This window comes from Pseudochaenichthys georgianus, chromosome 23 (assembly GCF_902827115.2).
Source record: "Pseudochaenichthys georgianus chromosome 23, fPseGeo1.2, whole genome shotgun sequence".
NCBI lineage: Eukaryota > Metazoa > Chordata > Actinopteri > Perciformes > Channichthyidae > Pseudochaenichthys > Pseudochaenichthys georgianus.
Window position 1 is genome coordinate 13,787,379 of NC_047525.1, and position 12,087 is coordinate 13,799,465.

Sequence of the window (12,087 nt, forward strand, 5' to 3'; positions counted from 1 at the left end):
TCCTCCCTGTAGTTTTTCAAACCATTGAAGTGTCTGTCCAACCACTTTGAGTTTACCCTCATTATGACACAGAGTTAGAAAATGATTAAAGATACACCTCAAACATTTACAAAAATTACATTTTCTTGGGGTATTTTTAAATGAACATAGTGTAAAGAAAATAATGCTGGTAGTTTTGTATCACCTAATGTGGCACGTGGAGCAGTTCAAGGACACATGAATGACTTTAATGAGATTCCTGGAGTACAATGCAGACATAAGTCCTGATGCAGAGAGAGATAGAGGCTGTGAACGAAGATGGAGCTGAAAAGTCACATCTATGTTCATACTTGAGTAATTAGTGTGTCCTGTTTGTCCTCTCTGTCACTATTGTTTCTGACTGGAGAGATTACATTACATTACATTACATTACATTTAGCTGACGCTTTTATCCAAAGCGACTTACAATAAGTGCGTTCGACCAACAAAATACAAACTTGAAGAAAACAGAATCATATAAGTACATCAGGCTTCATAGAGCCAAAACATTTCAAGTGCTACTCAACTGGCTTTAGATAAGCCAGCCCTTTATTAGTATATAAGTGCTTTGTTAATAGTTCTATCGCTCGAAGTGGAGTCGAAAGAGATGAGTTTTCAGTCTGCGCCGGAAGATGTGTAAGCTATCTGCTGTCCTGATGTCAATGGGGAGCTCATTCCACCATTTTGGAGCCAGGAGATGTTTCCACCTGGTCTCTGTTCTGCCTTCCCTTTCCTCTCCTTTTCTAATACCTTTCCTGACCTTTTATTCCTCCCTTCCTTCCTTTCCCATCCCTTTCAATTCCTCTCCTCTTCTTTCCTCATTTCATTTAATTTCAAACCTTTATTTATACAGATAAAATCCCATTGAGATCATTGATCTCTTTTCCAAGGGAGACCTGCTCAAGTAGTTCCACATGAAACATAAAAACATAAATAGAACAACAAAAGGACATCATACAGCATCATTTACAAAATTATCCACATAAACAGGTACCAATAGCTTCCGATTGAGTAGCATCCAACCGAGCTTTAAAAACATTTAGTGGCACCAGATTGTTCAGTTTCCATTTAATTTGCAGACTATTCCAAGACAGAGGAGCTGCGCATCTAAAAGCTGTCTTCCCTAAGACAGTCCTAGCAGTTGGCACATTTAATAAAACCACAGCATTCGATCTCAGGCAGTAGCCACTTACAATTCTCCGTGAGATCAGGGAGAAGATATAGATGGAAGTTTCCCTAACATGGCTTTGTATATAAAAATGTACCAGTGACTGAGCCTCCGTACAGTTAGTGAAAGCAAACCAGCCCTTACATACAGGGTACAGTGATGGGTTCATGCTTTACAGTTTGTCACAAATCTCAGAGCACTGTGATACGCAGCATCTAACTTGACCAGGCAATTGGCAGGTGCATTCATATAGACCAGATCCCCATAGTCCAGCACAGGTAAAAAGGTCACAGTGACTAGCCTTTTCCTGGCCTCAAGCGAGAAACAGGACTTGTTTCTGAAAAAGAACCCTAGCCTAACCCTCAGTTTTTATAGCAGGTTATTGACATGAAGTTTAAAAGAGAGACAATCATCAAGCCAGATACCAAGGTATTTGTAACAGGCAACAACTTCAAGTTTTGTTCCTTGCGTAGTTACAATATCTAAAACAGGCTCTGGTGTCTTTTTTGCTTTTGAAAAGAGCATTACCTTGGTTTTATCCACATTTAAAAGAAGCTTTAGTTCAGAGAGCTGAGTCTGAATAGTGTTAAAAAGAGCCTGTAATTTAACAACAGCCTCCTTAATGGTGGGACCTGCACAATACATAACGGTATCATCCGCATAAAAATGTAAAATAGCTTCATCCACATTATCACCTACGCTGTTAATATATATGGAGAATAAAAGTGGTCCTAAAACAGAACCTTGTGGTACACCATTAGAAATGTTTAACCACTCAGAAGACAGTCCATCAAAATGAACACATTGGGACCTTTCAGAGAGGTAGTTCACAAACCACCCCACTGCATGGCTGGATATGCCAATACTGACCAGCCTCTGCTTTAAGATGCGATGATCAACGGTGTCAAACGCTTTGGAAAGGTCAATAAACAGAGCTGCACAACTCTGCTTATTATCTAAAATAGTAGTAATGTCATTCACCACTTTCATTGTGGCAGTGATGGTGCTGTGTTTCTTTCTGAAGCCTGACTGATGTTTTGACAGGATGTCATTTGTACATAAAAACTCCTTTACCTGTTCACTCACTAAGCATTCGAGCACCTTAGCCAGAACTGACAATTTAGAGATTGGCCTATAGTTATTTAAAATAGTTGCCTCCCCTCCTTTCAGTAAAGGCAAGACATAAGCAGACTTCCATACTTTTGGAATTGTATTTGTGCTGAGGGAGAGGTTAAAAAGAGAAGTAAGAGGTGGAGCAATACAATCTGCAGCTATCTTTAAATCCTATCATCCTATCATCTCCCTGAAACTCTTTCTCTTTTCGTGCCATTCACTTTTAATTAATTCCCTCTCTTCACTTATCCCTTATTCCTTTCATCCACTTTGCTTTCCTCTACCCTCTTCTCCTTTCCTTTGAATTCCTTTCCTTCAATTCCTCTCCACTCATTTTCTTACATCTGATTTACTTTGTTTCCATGAACCTTCCTTCCCTTCCCTTTTCTTGCAATTCCTGTCCTCTCCTTCACGCTCCTCCCCTTTCCTCTGATTCCTTCTCCTTTCCTTTCCATCCCTTCTTTGCTCCTTTTTTTTCTTCCTTTCTTCTTCCCACCCGTTTCTTTCCTCTTCCTCCTCTCTCCTTTTACTGACACTCAGCTGTGTTACTCACCTGCAACACCTCTCCCTGTGTGAGCGTTAATGAACCTGTAAGTTGCTGAGTATCTGTGTGTGTGTGTGTGTGTGTGTGTGTGTGTGTGTGTGTGTGTGTGTGTGTGTGTGTGTGTGTGTGTGTGTGTGTGTGTGTGTGTGTGTGTGTGTGTGTGTGTGTGTGTGTGTGTGTGTGTGTGTGTGTGTGTGTGTGTGTGTGTGTGTGTGTGTGTGTGTGTGTGTGTGTGTGTGTGTGTGTGTGTGTGTGTGTGTGTGTGTGTGTGTGTGTGTGGACACTCTCTGAGGAGGCCCTGCTGATGAGTGCTACTATCGTGTGTGTGTGTGTGTGTGTGTGTGTGTGTGGACACTCTCTGAGGAGGCCCTGCTGGTGTGTGCTACTATCGTGTGTGTGTGTGTGTGTGTGTGTGTGTGTGTGTGTGTGTGTGTGTGTGTGATTGCCCTCCTTAGTGAACTCATTTCCTGACCCTGTCCAGAGGGAGACAGAAATTAAAAGCAGTCGACACAGAGACCAGGGATGGAGAGAATAATGAGAAAAAGACAAAATACTGTCAGTTAGAGAGACGAGGCTTGAATGCCTGATGTGACGGAGGTCAGAGAGACTAGGCTTGATGGTCGGATGAAAGGGAGGAGGAAGGTGTGTGTTATCTGTAAAATCCCTTTATTTATGCATGAGGTTTGGTGTGTGCTCTTAAGGTGGTCAGGGTGGCAGTGAGGCAGACCACTTATTGAGAGACAATCATTACGTGCTCTCTCTCTGTTCCACTCTATCGTTTCCCTACTCCCTGTGTGTGTGTGTGTTATAGAAAGAGAGACAACATCATCCATTCATCTTTTACATTTCTCTCCTATTCTCCAAACCACTCTGCTCTTCCTATACCAGTCATACATTCCCCTCTTTCCTCTTTCTCTTTTTTTTTCATCATCTATAAATCAAAATATCAAGTTGTACTGCTCTGACTCGATGCTGTAACTGCTTATTGTATGCAAGTTTCCTGTCTCCCTATTTAATTTTCGATGTCTGTTTATTGCTGTCTCCACAGGGTTACACAGACGAGCCGGTGTCCAAGGTTCTGTGTCACGTGGAGGACGGTTCGGTGGTGCAGCTGGACAGGTGGAACCTCCTGGTGGAGAAAGGGGCTGCGCAGCCGGAGGAGGGCACGCAGAACGTAAGCAGTCAGCGCGGTGCTTAGGGTGTTAGTCTGTGAAAAGGTAGTATGTTGTGGAGATAGAGAAAAAGCTGGACCTTAAAGATCGATTGTATTCAACTCAATAGAGTTCTTTCATTAAAACAGTTTTCAGGAGATGAGGGTGCGATGACAAATTGCAGTGCTGTTTTTTATAGTGCTTTTTCTATCTAACCAGCACATGATGATACAATTCCTCAGTGCAGTATTTAAAGGTGACATGTCATGCTTTTCCGGTTATTACCCGTCCCCTTGTGTGTTATAAAGGTTTTTATGCATGTAAACGGTGTGCAGAGTCAAAACCCTCAAAGTACACCATGTAGGGAGTAAAACTCTAAAACAGAAAATACCTCCCCAAAACGCCTCGTTGGAGATACGTCACTGTCCATTTGATTCTTCCGGGGACATCATGATGTCACGTCGTCCCCGGAACGAAATGGACCAATCCGTGGACCCGTTACGTTACGTCCGCGGAGCCGTTACGTTAAGCCCCCGCTGATTGGTCCAAATTGACCAATCCACGGACTTCCTCACACACTCAGTGCAGGCAGCTCTGCTGATTTCTCCTCCCTGGCTGCAGGCTGATAACAGACAGTTGGGATCGCGGCAAAATTCTCTCTGAAGACCCATTCTCACAGCGTTTATCAACCTTTTTCTTACTCAATATCAAGCCACACTTATTGTTTTTACTTCGGCTGTGACTTTGTGTGTGCTCAGGGTGAGTTTGGCTGTGTTTCGCTTTGTATCGCTAAACAAGAAAATCACACCTCCACGGAGCTCAGCGCGATTCACAACGTCCCGACTGGTCCCGACCAATCGTAGCACACTGGGCTCACAGGGAGGGGGGGGGGGGGCAAGAGCTGCAACGAGCCGTTTAGTGGAGAGAGTGAATACACATACTTTACAGAGATGCTGTATGCGAAACCAATGTGAGTTTGGAAAATTGCACAGTATAAATCTATTCTAGTAGACCACAACAATGGAATTATGATCAGTGGAAATGGCCATGACATGTGACCTTTAAAACTGAAGAAATAGCAGTGATTTGGTTAACTTTTAATGTAGCTGCCTCACAATAAAAGATTTACCTTTGCACACCTTCTAATATGAATCAAGAGCAGCTTCCAAAAACATTTTTTATTTAACTAGCAATCGTCAGCCCAAAAACACTGATTACCGATATATGACCCTGCCTACATTCCACAAACTCACTAAGCTTTTTCAGTACGATACATTTTTTTAATAAACTCACAAAAAGTCAAAAAGGGACATATCTCATTATGAATGGTTATTATGATGAGGATTCGGGTTGTACTGTACGGTATTAATAAACATGTTAAAACGAATATGATTTGTCTATGTGAATACATTGTGTGCTATTTATGCAAACACACTCACTTAAAAGATTTGTCCTGTGTCCTCAGCTGCCTCTGAATGTGTTCAACAACTACTTCAGCCTGGGCTTCGATGCTCATGTCACCCTGGAGTTTCATGAGTCCAGAGGTCAGTGAAATCTGTTTTAATGTCTTTTTTAAAACTCTATTTATATCCCATTATGTCCTCCTCATTCCCGTTAATGCATTGCACTCCACTGAAAGAGAGCAGAATTGAATAAAATATTTAAAAGGACAGATTCAGAGCATTCATGCATGCACACATGAGACAGATTTTCTTATTCGTACTGTATGTATCTGTTGTTTTGTAAAATATGTAATGTAGTCTGCTTCTCTGCCTCTCTGATTGTGTCTTTCCAGAGGCCAACCCAGAAAAGTTTAACAGTCGCTTCCGCAACAAGATGTTCTATGCAGGAGTGAGTCTCCCTCAGAAACTGTTCTGGTTTTCTCTGCTATCTCTGTCTCTCTTCCTAAAGCACTCACTGATGACTGAGGAGGAAGATTGGAGGGAATGAAGGGGAAAAGACAAAGGAAATGCAGATGAAAGGAACATAGATAAACTGTTTCCAAGTCTTATTGTCAGCCTTAAATAATTATAATCCTAAATACAATATGAAATGGTGTTATCTTGCATCAATGCAATGGCAGTTATTTGTTATTTTAGAGTTATGATGAACAGTAGATCTACTCGTTTTTATTCTACTCTATAGTTAGTTAGTTATAGTTAGATGCAAGCTTCTTTTTTATGTTGGTTTTAGATTTAGATTTATTTTAAACAATACATTTATTCAAAAGTAACAGATAAAATCAATAGTAAATATATAGCAAACTATTAATATACATATTATCGGCACAGTTTTTTAGACACAAGATTATTATATGACATCGTAATAGTGATGACAAACTATGAAACAATACATAATAATAAAAATAATAATATAGTATGTATACAGAAAGCCCCGATATCATCTCTCCCCTTCTTCACTTAACTCAATATTTATAATTTGTCTAATTCACATCTAAAGTGTTGAACAGATCATTTGAAATGTAACGTTTTGAAACCTGGATATAATCTGTAAAGATTGAGAGATTTCAGGAATGAATGATGGGTGGGAGTTTGAGAGGAAGCATGAAGGGGAGTTATCTCTTTTTAATGAGGGAAATGCAATGAACTGTAATTCAGTTGGATTCTGTTTTCTCTGTTAATGTGTGTGTGTGTGTGTGTGTGTGTGTGTGTGTGTGTGTGTGTGTGTGTGTGTGTGTGTGTGTGTGTGTGTGTGTGTGTGTGTGTGTGTGTGTGTGTGTGTGTGTGTGTGTGTGTGTGTGTGTGTGTGTGTGTGTGTGTGTGTGTGTGTGTGTGTGTGTGTGTGTGTGTGTGTGTGTGTGTGTGTGTGTGTGTGTGTGTGTGTGTGTGTGTGTGTTGTGTGTGTGTGTGTGTGTGTGTGTGTGTGTGTGTGTGTGTGTGTGTGTGTGTGTGTGTGTGTGTGTGTGTGTGTGTGTGTGTGTGTGTGTGTGTGTCCAGGCCGCGTTCTCAGATTTCCTCCAGAGAAGCTCGAGGGATTTGTCCAAGCACGTCAGAGTGGTGGTGAGTGTTAACACACACTCTCTCTCTATCTCGGCGTGTATCTTTTTCCGTGTCGACATGTCTGGGCAGCAGGTCGGCGGGTGATTAAAAAGGCCGTCCTTCAACTCCTCTTTTTACATCTGCCATGCTCGAGTGTCCTGCAGCAGGACGTTGAATAAACACACACTGACCTCCATGCTATGATAAGAGCAGCGGCTAACTATTCATTAATGACTAGATTGTTCTCTTGATATCAAAATATCAGAGAAGGATGTGCAGATCTAGACAGGTGGCCACTTGAGGGCCCATTTATTTATATTATTTGTTTTGCCCAGTAAACAATCCAAAACCTAAAATTGTGCAATTGACTTCATTTATTTTATAGTTTATTGGGCTGATAACATATCTGTTTAAATGTTATGCTAGTACTGACATTAGCTTATATAAGGCTGATATAATAAGAAAACCAAACAACATGTACAAATATAAAATATTACTAGACTTATCGCAGACATTTAAGTAAAGATTTAAATTCACTTTACTGTACATGAAATAATATGCATATATATAAGTTTTGCACTAAACGTTATGCCTCAGGTCTATAATTCTTCGCATTCCTTGTTTCTGCTACAACTACTTTAGGGCATGACCCTTGACCTCTATCAATCACTTCTAACCCCATCACATCTAATCAGATGGTTGCAACCACAAATGATAATTTTCACTTTCCTTTCTTTTCCTTCTTTCTCTCTCCCTGTGTTTGACAGTGTGATGGTACCGATCTAACTCCTAAAATCCAGGAGCTGAAATTTCAGTGCATTGTGTTTCTAAACATTCCCAGGTAAGTGAATGTACCATATGTCTATAATACTGGGTGAAAAAGCACCTTTTATAGATACAATAATATAATGTAACTCATATGCAATGTGATTATAATAAACCCTCCATACTTAACTTTTCATAAGGGGTTGGATTTACATACTATAATATTACTACATTATATACTATTATGTTTCCGCTAAAGCCCCTGTCACACTGTCCCGAAATTGACACCCGATGGACACACGATAAAGGAAATGTTCAAATTCGGCTGTGATCGTAGCAACATCGGGCCATTCGTGACGGCATCTAAGCCATCGTATGACCGCCGGTGGAGTTTCTCAGGCTCCGGCAGCAACTTCGTGAGCGGCAACTTCGTAAGGCACTCGTGAGGGCATCTTGTCAAATCGTGTCATCTTCGTGTTATCATCGGTGCCATCGGGCATTCGCCCTCACTCTGATCGGGGCGAATGCCCGATGGCACCGATGATAACAAGATGCCCTCACGATGGCCTTACGAAGGGCAAAATTGACACACGAATTCAACACGAAAATGAACCTTCGCAAGGTCCTTCGGCAATTTTTTGGCATGCCAAAGATTTTGCCACCGCTCACGAAGTTGCTGCCGGAGCCTGAGAAACTCCGCCGGCGGTCATACGATGGTTTAAGATGCCCTCACGAATGGCCCGATGTTGCTACGATCACAGCCGAATTTGAACATTTCCTTTATCGTGTCTCCATCGGGTTGTTTTATTGCACAACAAAATCATGTAAACATATTATGTAAATAACCCAATTTGTGTTCTGTGAAACTAAAAAGGATATAATATATTATTTTGAAGGACAGTTGACAGGAAGTTGTTGTTGTTATGGAAACAACATTACGGAGAAAACGTATAACATAAAAACATATAAAGACGGATAAAGTAAAGAACAAAGTATGAAGATATCAGTACGGTATCCTAGTACTGTAACATAATTGTTTTTGGTACTTTCGTTGCAGTTGTATGTCTTAAATGTAATGTAAATGTTGCCTTCGTGTGTGGTTCGGAGCCATCTTCGTGCGAAATTCACAATTCCATATTCGTGTGTCCATCGGGTGTCCATTTCGGGACAGTGTGACAGGGGCTTAAAGTAAAAAAGCCTTTAGAAAAGCATTACAAAATGTATGAGACACTACAGCAGTGGTTACACGACAAATTCATTAGGTTTAGTAGTTGTTTTTATGAATTTAGATGTACCATATTAACATTTTTACATGTGTTTGTGTTTGTGTGTGTGTAGGTACTGTGCTGGCACCATGCCGTGGGGAAACACAGGCGACCACCGGGACTTTGAACCGCAGCGCCATGACGACGGCTGCATCGAGGTTATTGGCTTCACCATGGCCTCATTGGTGAGATGAAGAGAGGGTATGAGGGGAAAAATAAATATTTGAAAGCTGTTAGAAGCGGCGGTGACACTGGTGTATGTTTCAATACCCTCCTGTTATTATAACCTTCACTGTAAGAACCTCTCTCGTCCACCAGGCGGCGCTACAGGTCGGCGGGCATGGAGAGAGATTGCATCAGTGCAGAGAAGTCGTCCTCACTACCTTCAAAACAGTTCCTGTTCAGGTGAGGACTCTTAATATATAGCACTGTTGAGGGACTGGATTTACCGTTTTATAAGACACCGATTCTAGCTATAGAAAGTTGATTACTACTTTTAAGATGAATTACACAGGCATACATCAAGGTTAGAAATAGGAAGTAAAGGATTTCCATCAAATAAAGTACTCATAGCTAATCTGTGCAATACCTGTTTCACTTGATAAAAAAACAAGATCTGTTGAATATAAACAATAACAAAAAGTAAAAAGATAGCAATAGGTAAAGTAGAAAATAAAACAGTAAAGTCAACCCTTATTTAAAGCCAAATTTAAAAAGATGAAGGCTAGAATTGAAGCCCGCGCATTGAACTCAAATGACCTTAGATCATGTTCTTACCTCCTTATTTCCTGGAAAAGCATTTTGTTTGTTTTAATTATTGTAGTGTCACTGACATTAAAAGTTAAAACAGTTTTATTTTGGGTCTCTGTGTGTCCATGCAGGTGGACGGTGAGCCGTGTCGACTGGCTCCATCCACGCTCCGAATCTCCCTCCGAAACCAGGCCAACATGGTCCAGAAGAGCAAGAGGCGCACCTCTGTGCCCCTGCTTAATGAGTGAGTCTCACACACACACACACACACACACACACACACACACACACACACACACACACACACACACACACACACACACACACACACACACACACACACACACACACACACACACACACACACACACACACACACACTCAGGAACTAGGCCAGCAGTGTTGTAAAAGCCCGGGTTGCACAGAGTGAGTCACTCAATCTGTTTAGTGGGAGCTGACATTCACTCCTCTCCGTGTCCCACTTCCCCCTGCAGCCCGCCAAACCACAATCACAGGAAATGGATATGTTTATGTTCTATTTAATCAAAACAAAAGCACCGGGGAGATATCCAATCGCACTCTGACATGTTATACCGCGTGGTTTGGCTGAGAAGAAGGAGACGTTTATTGATTTATGTCAGGGTGAAAGCAGCTGCATTGTGGTCGCCTGCAGTGCTGGAAGAAGTACTCAGAGATACTACAAGTAGAACAAACACAGTCTAAAAATACTCCATTAAAAGTAAGATTTTAAATTCCTGAATTAATATGTGGATTGTATAAAAGTATTATGAGCCAAATGGACAAAGGTTTCCAAAAAGTACTGCACAATCATATAAAAGTGCTATTTTTAAGCATATGACATGATGCATTTGTATACTACTAATCTATCCTTAAGTATACAATGTATACGTGTATTTGTTCTGCATCGACAAACTACAAGATAAAACACAGCATTTGTTACTTGTATATATCCATAAATGCAAGTATCAGAAGTAAAACATCAGTATGCTGAAATTATTGTTATAGAGTGTTATATTATTTATCAAGTAAGAGCATTTTAATGTTGGAGCCAGTTTCAGATACTTGACATACTACTGGGAAGTACTACTGCATCATATATATTTAATGTAAAAATGAACACAGAAAATAAAGGTTTTGGAGTAAAAACCCTCGGATTTGCCTCTGAAATGTAATGGAGTAGAAGTCAAAAGTAGCATAACATGCGTACGTGAGAATTGAATAAATGTACTTGCACTCGCGGCAGAGTAAAAATACAGCTTATATCTAGCTACTAACGCTTCTCAATCCCTGTTGACTAACCCACTCCATGTTCAGCCGTCATATCTGTGGGTCTGCAGTGATGAGAGCCGAGCTGCAGCTCCTGTTCTCTGTGCTCTTCATGTTTGTCCACTTACCTGATGGGCTTTTCTCATCCCCTCCTCCTCCTCCTCTTCCTCTTTTTATCAACACAACACTTTATGATTACTTATTGTTTTCATTTGTTTACCTTCTCTTTTTCTTTTTTCCCTTCCTCTGCTCTTGTTTGATTCATTTCTCCCCCCCTACTCCTTTCCCTTTTCGCCTATATTTTGCATTTTCTCACTTGTCTCCTCTCCTGTCTTCACTCTTGTTTCCTTGTGTCCTCCCTCTCTTCTTCCTTCCTCTCATTTCCTTATCTCCTCTTTTCTCTCTTCCCCTCCACTGCTCACCTCCTCCTCGTCTCCTCTCTGCCATACGTTTCTCCTCTCCTCGGTGTGTGTTTGTGTGTGTGTGTGTGTGTGTGTGTGTGTGTGTGTGTGCGGCTATAGTATTCAGAAGGTGTGTGCAGCTGATCTGCGCCGCCTCTCTGCTCCCCCAGACTCCTTCTCTGTGTAAGTACCTGAGACCCTCTGTCACTGTCTGTTTCGTGTCACTGACTGATTCGATGCTGTTTCTGTCAGAGTTTGTTCGTTTGGGTTCAAACAATATTTGAGGATACCTAAACCAGTCCATGTATTCAATCATCCATGCAGATTGACGACACTTTGTTTAAACAATCTAAATTCTACCCTCAATTTACTTTCATTTCCGATAGTAAACCCACTTTCTGAATGAGTCTTCACAATTTGGCAGCCTTTATCATTTAGACTCCTTTCTTTACCTTTATGCAAACTTTTAGTCAAATGAAGAACATCAAAAATATGCATTCTTTTGTACGACCTATACGAACGATAAAGGTGTTAAATACTGACTCAGAGAAAACACTATTTTCAGCATCAGCCTCGACAAACTTGTGTTGGATTTCAAATCTCGTATTGATTGAACCCAGGTTGCA

At 41.0% G+C, this 12,087-nt stretch overlaps 1 protein-coding gene across 7 annotated transcripts in view; it reads left to right on the forward strand.

The window, feature by feature from the left end:
• dgki (diacylglycerol kinase, iota) overlaps nt 1-12,087 on the forward strand; it is a 71,621-nt gene that overhangs the window by 38,168 nt on the left and 21,366 nt on the right. For 5 of the 7 annotated variants that reach the window (XM_034112355.2, XM_034112353.2, XM_034112350.2 and 2 more), the window contains exons 14-22: nt 3,892-4,017; nt 5,460-5,538; nt 5,790-5,845; nt 6,952-7,014; nt 7,761-7,834; nt 9,097-9,208; nt 9,342-9,428; nt 9,905-10,017; nt 11,582-11,644. In XM_034112355.2, coding sequence (XP_033968246.1) covers nt 3,892-4,017; nt 5,460-5,538; nt 5,790-5,845; nt 6,952-7,014; nt 7,761-7,834; nt 9,097-9,208; nt 9,342-9,428; nt 9,905-10,017; nt 11,582-11,644 — 773 coding nt within the window. The remainder of the gene's footprint in view (nt 1-3,891; nt 4,018-5,459; nt 5,539-5,789; nt 5,846-6,951; nt 7,015-7,760; nt 7,835-9,096; nt 9,209-9,341; nt 9,429-9,904; nt 10,018-11,581; nt 11,645-12,087) is intronic. The other 2 variants (XM_034112356.2, XM_034112358.2) reach the window with 1 other exon arrangement.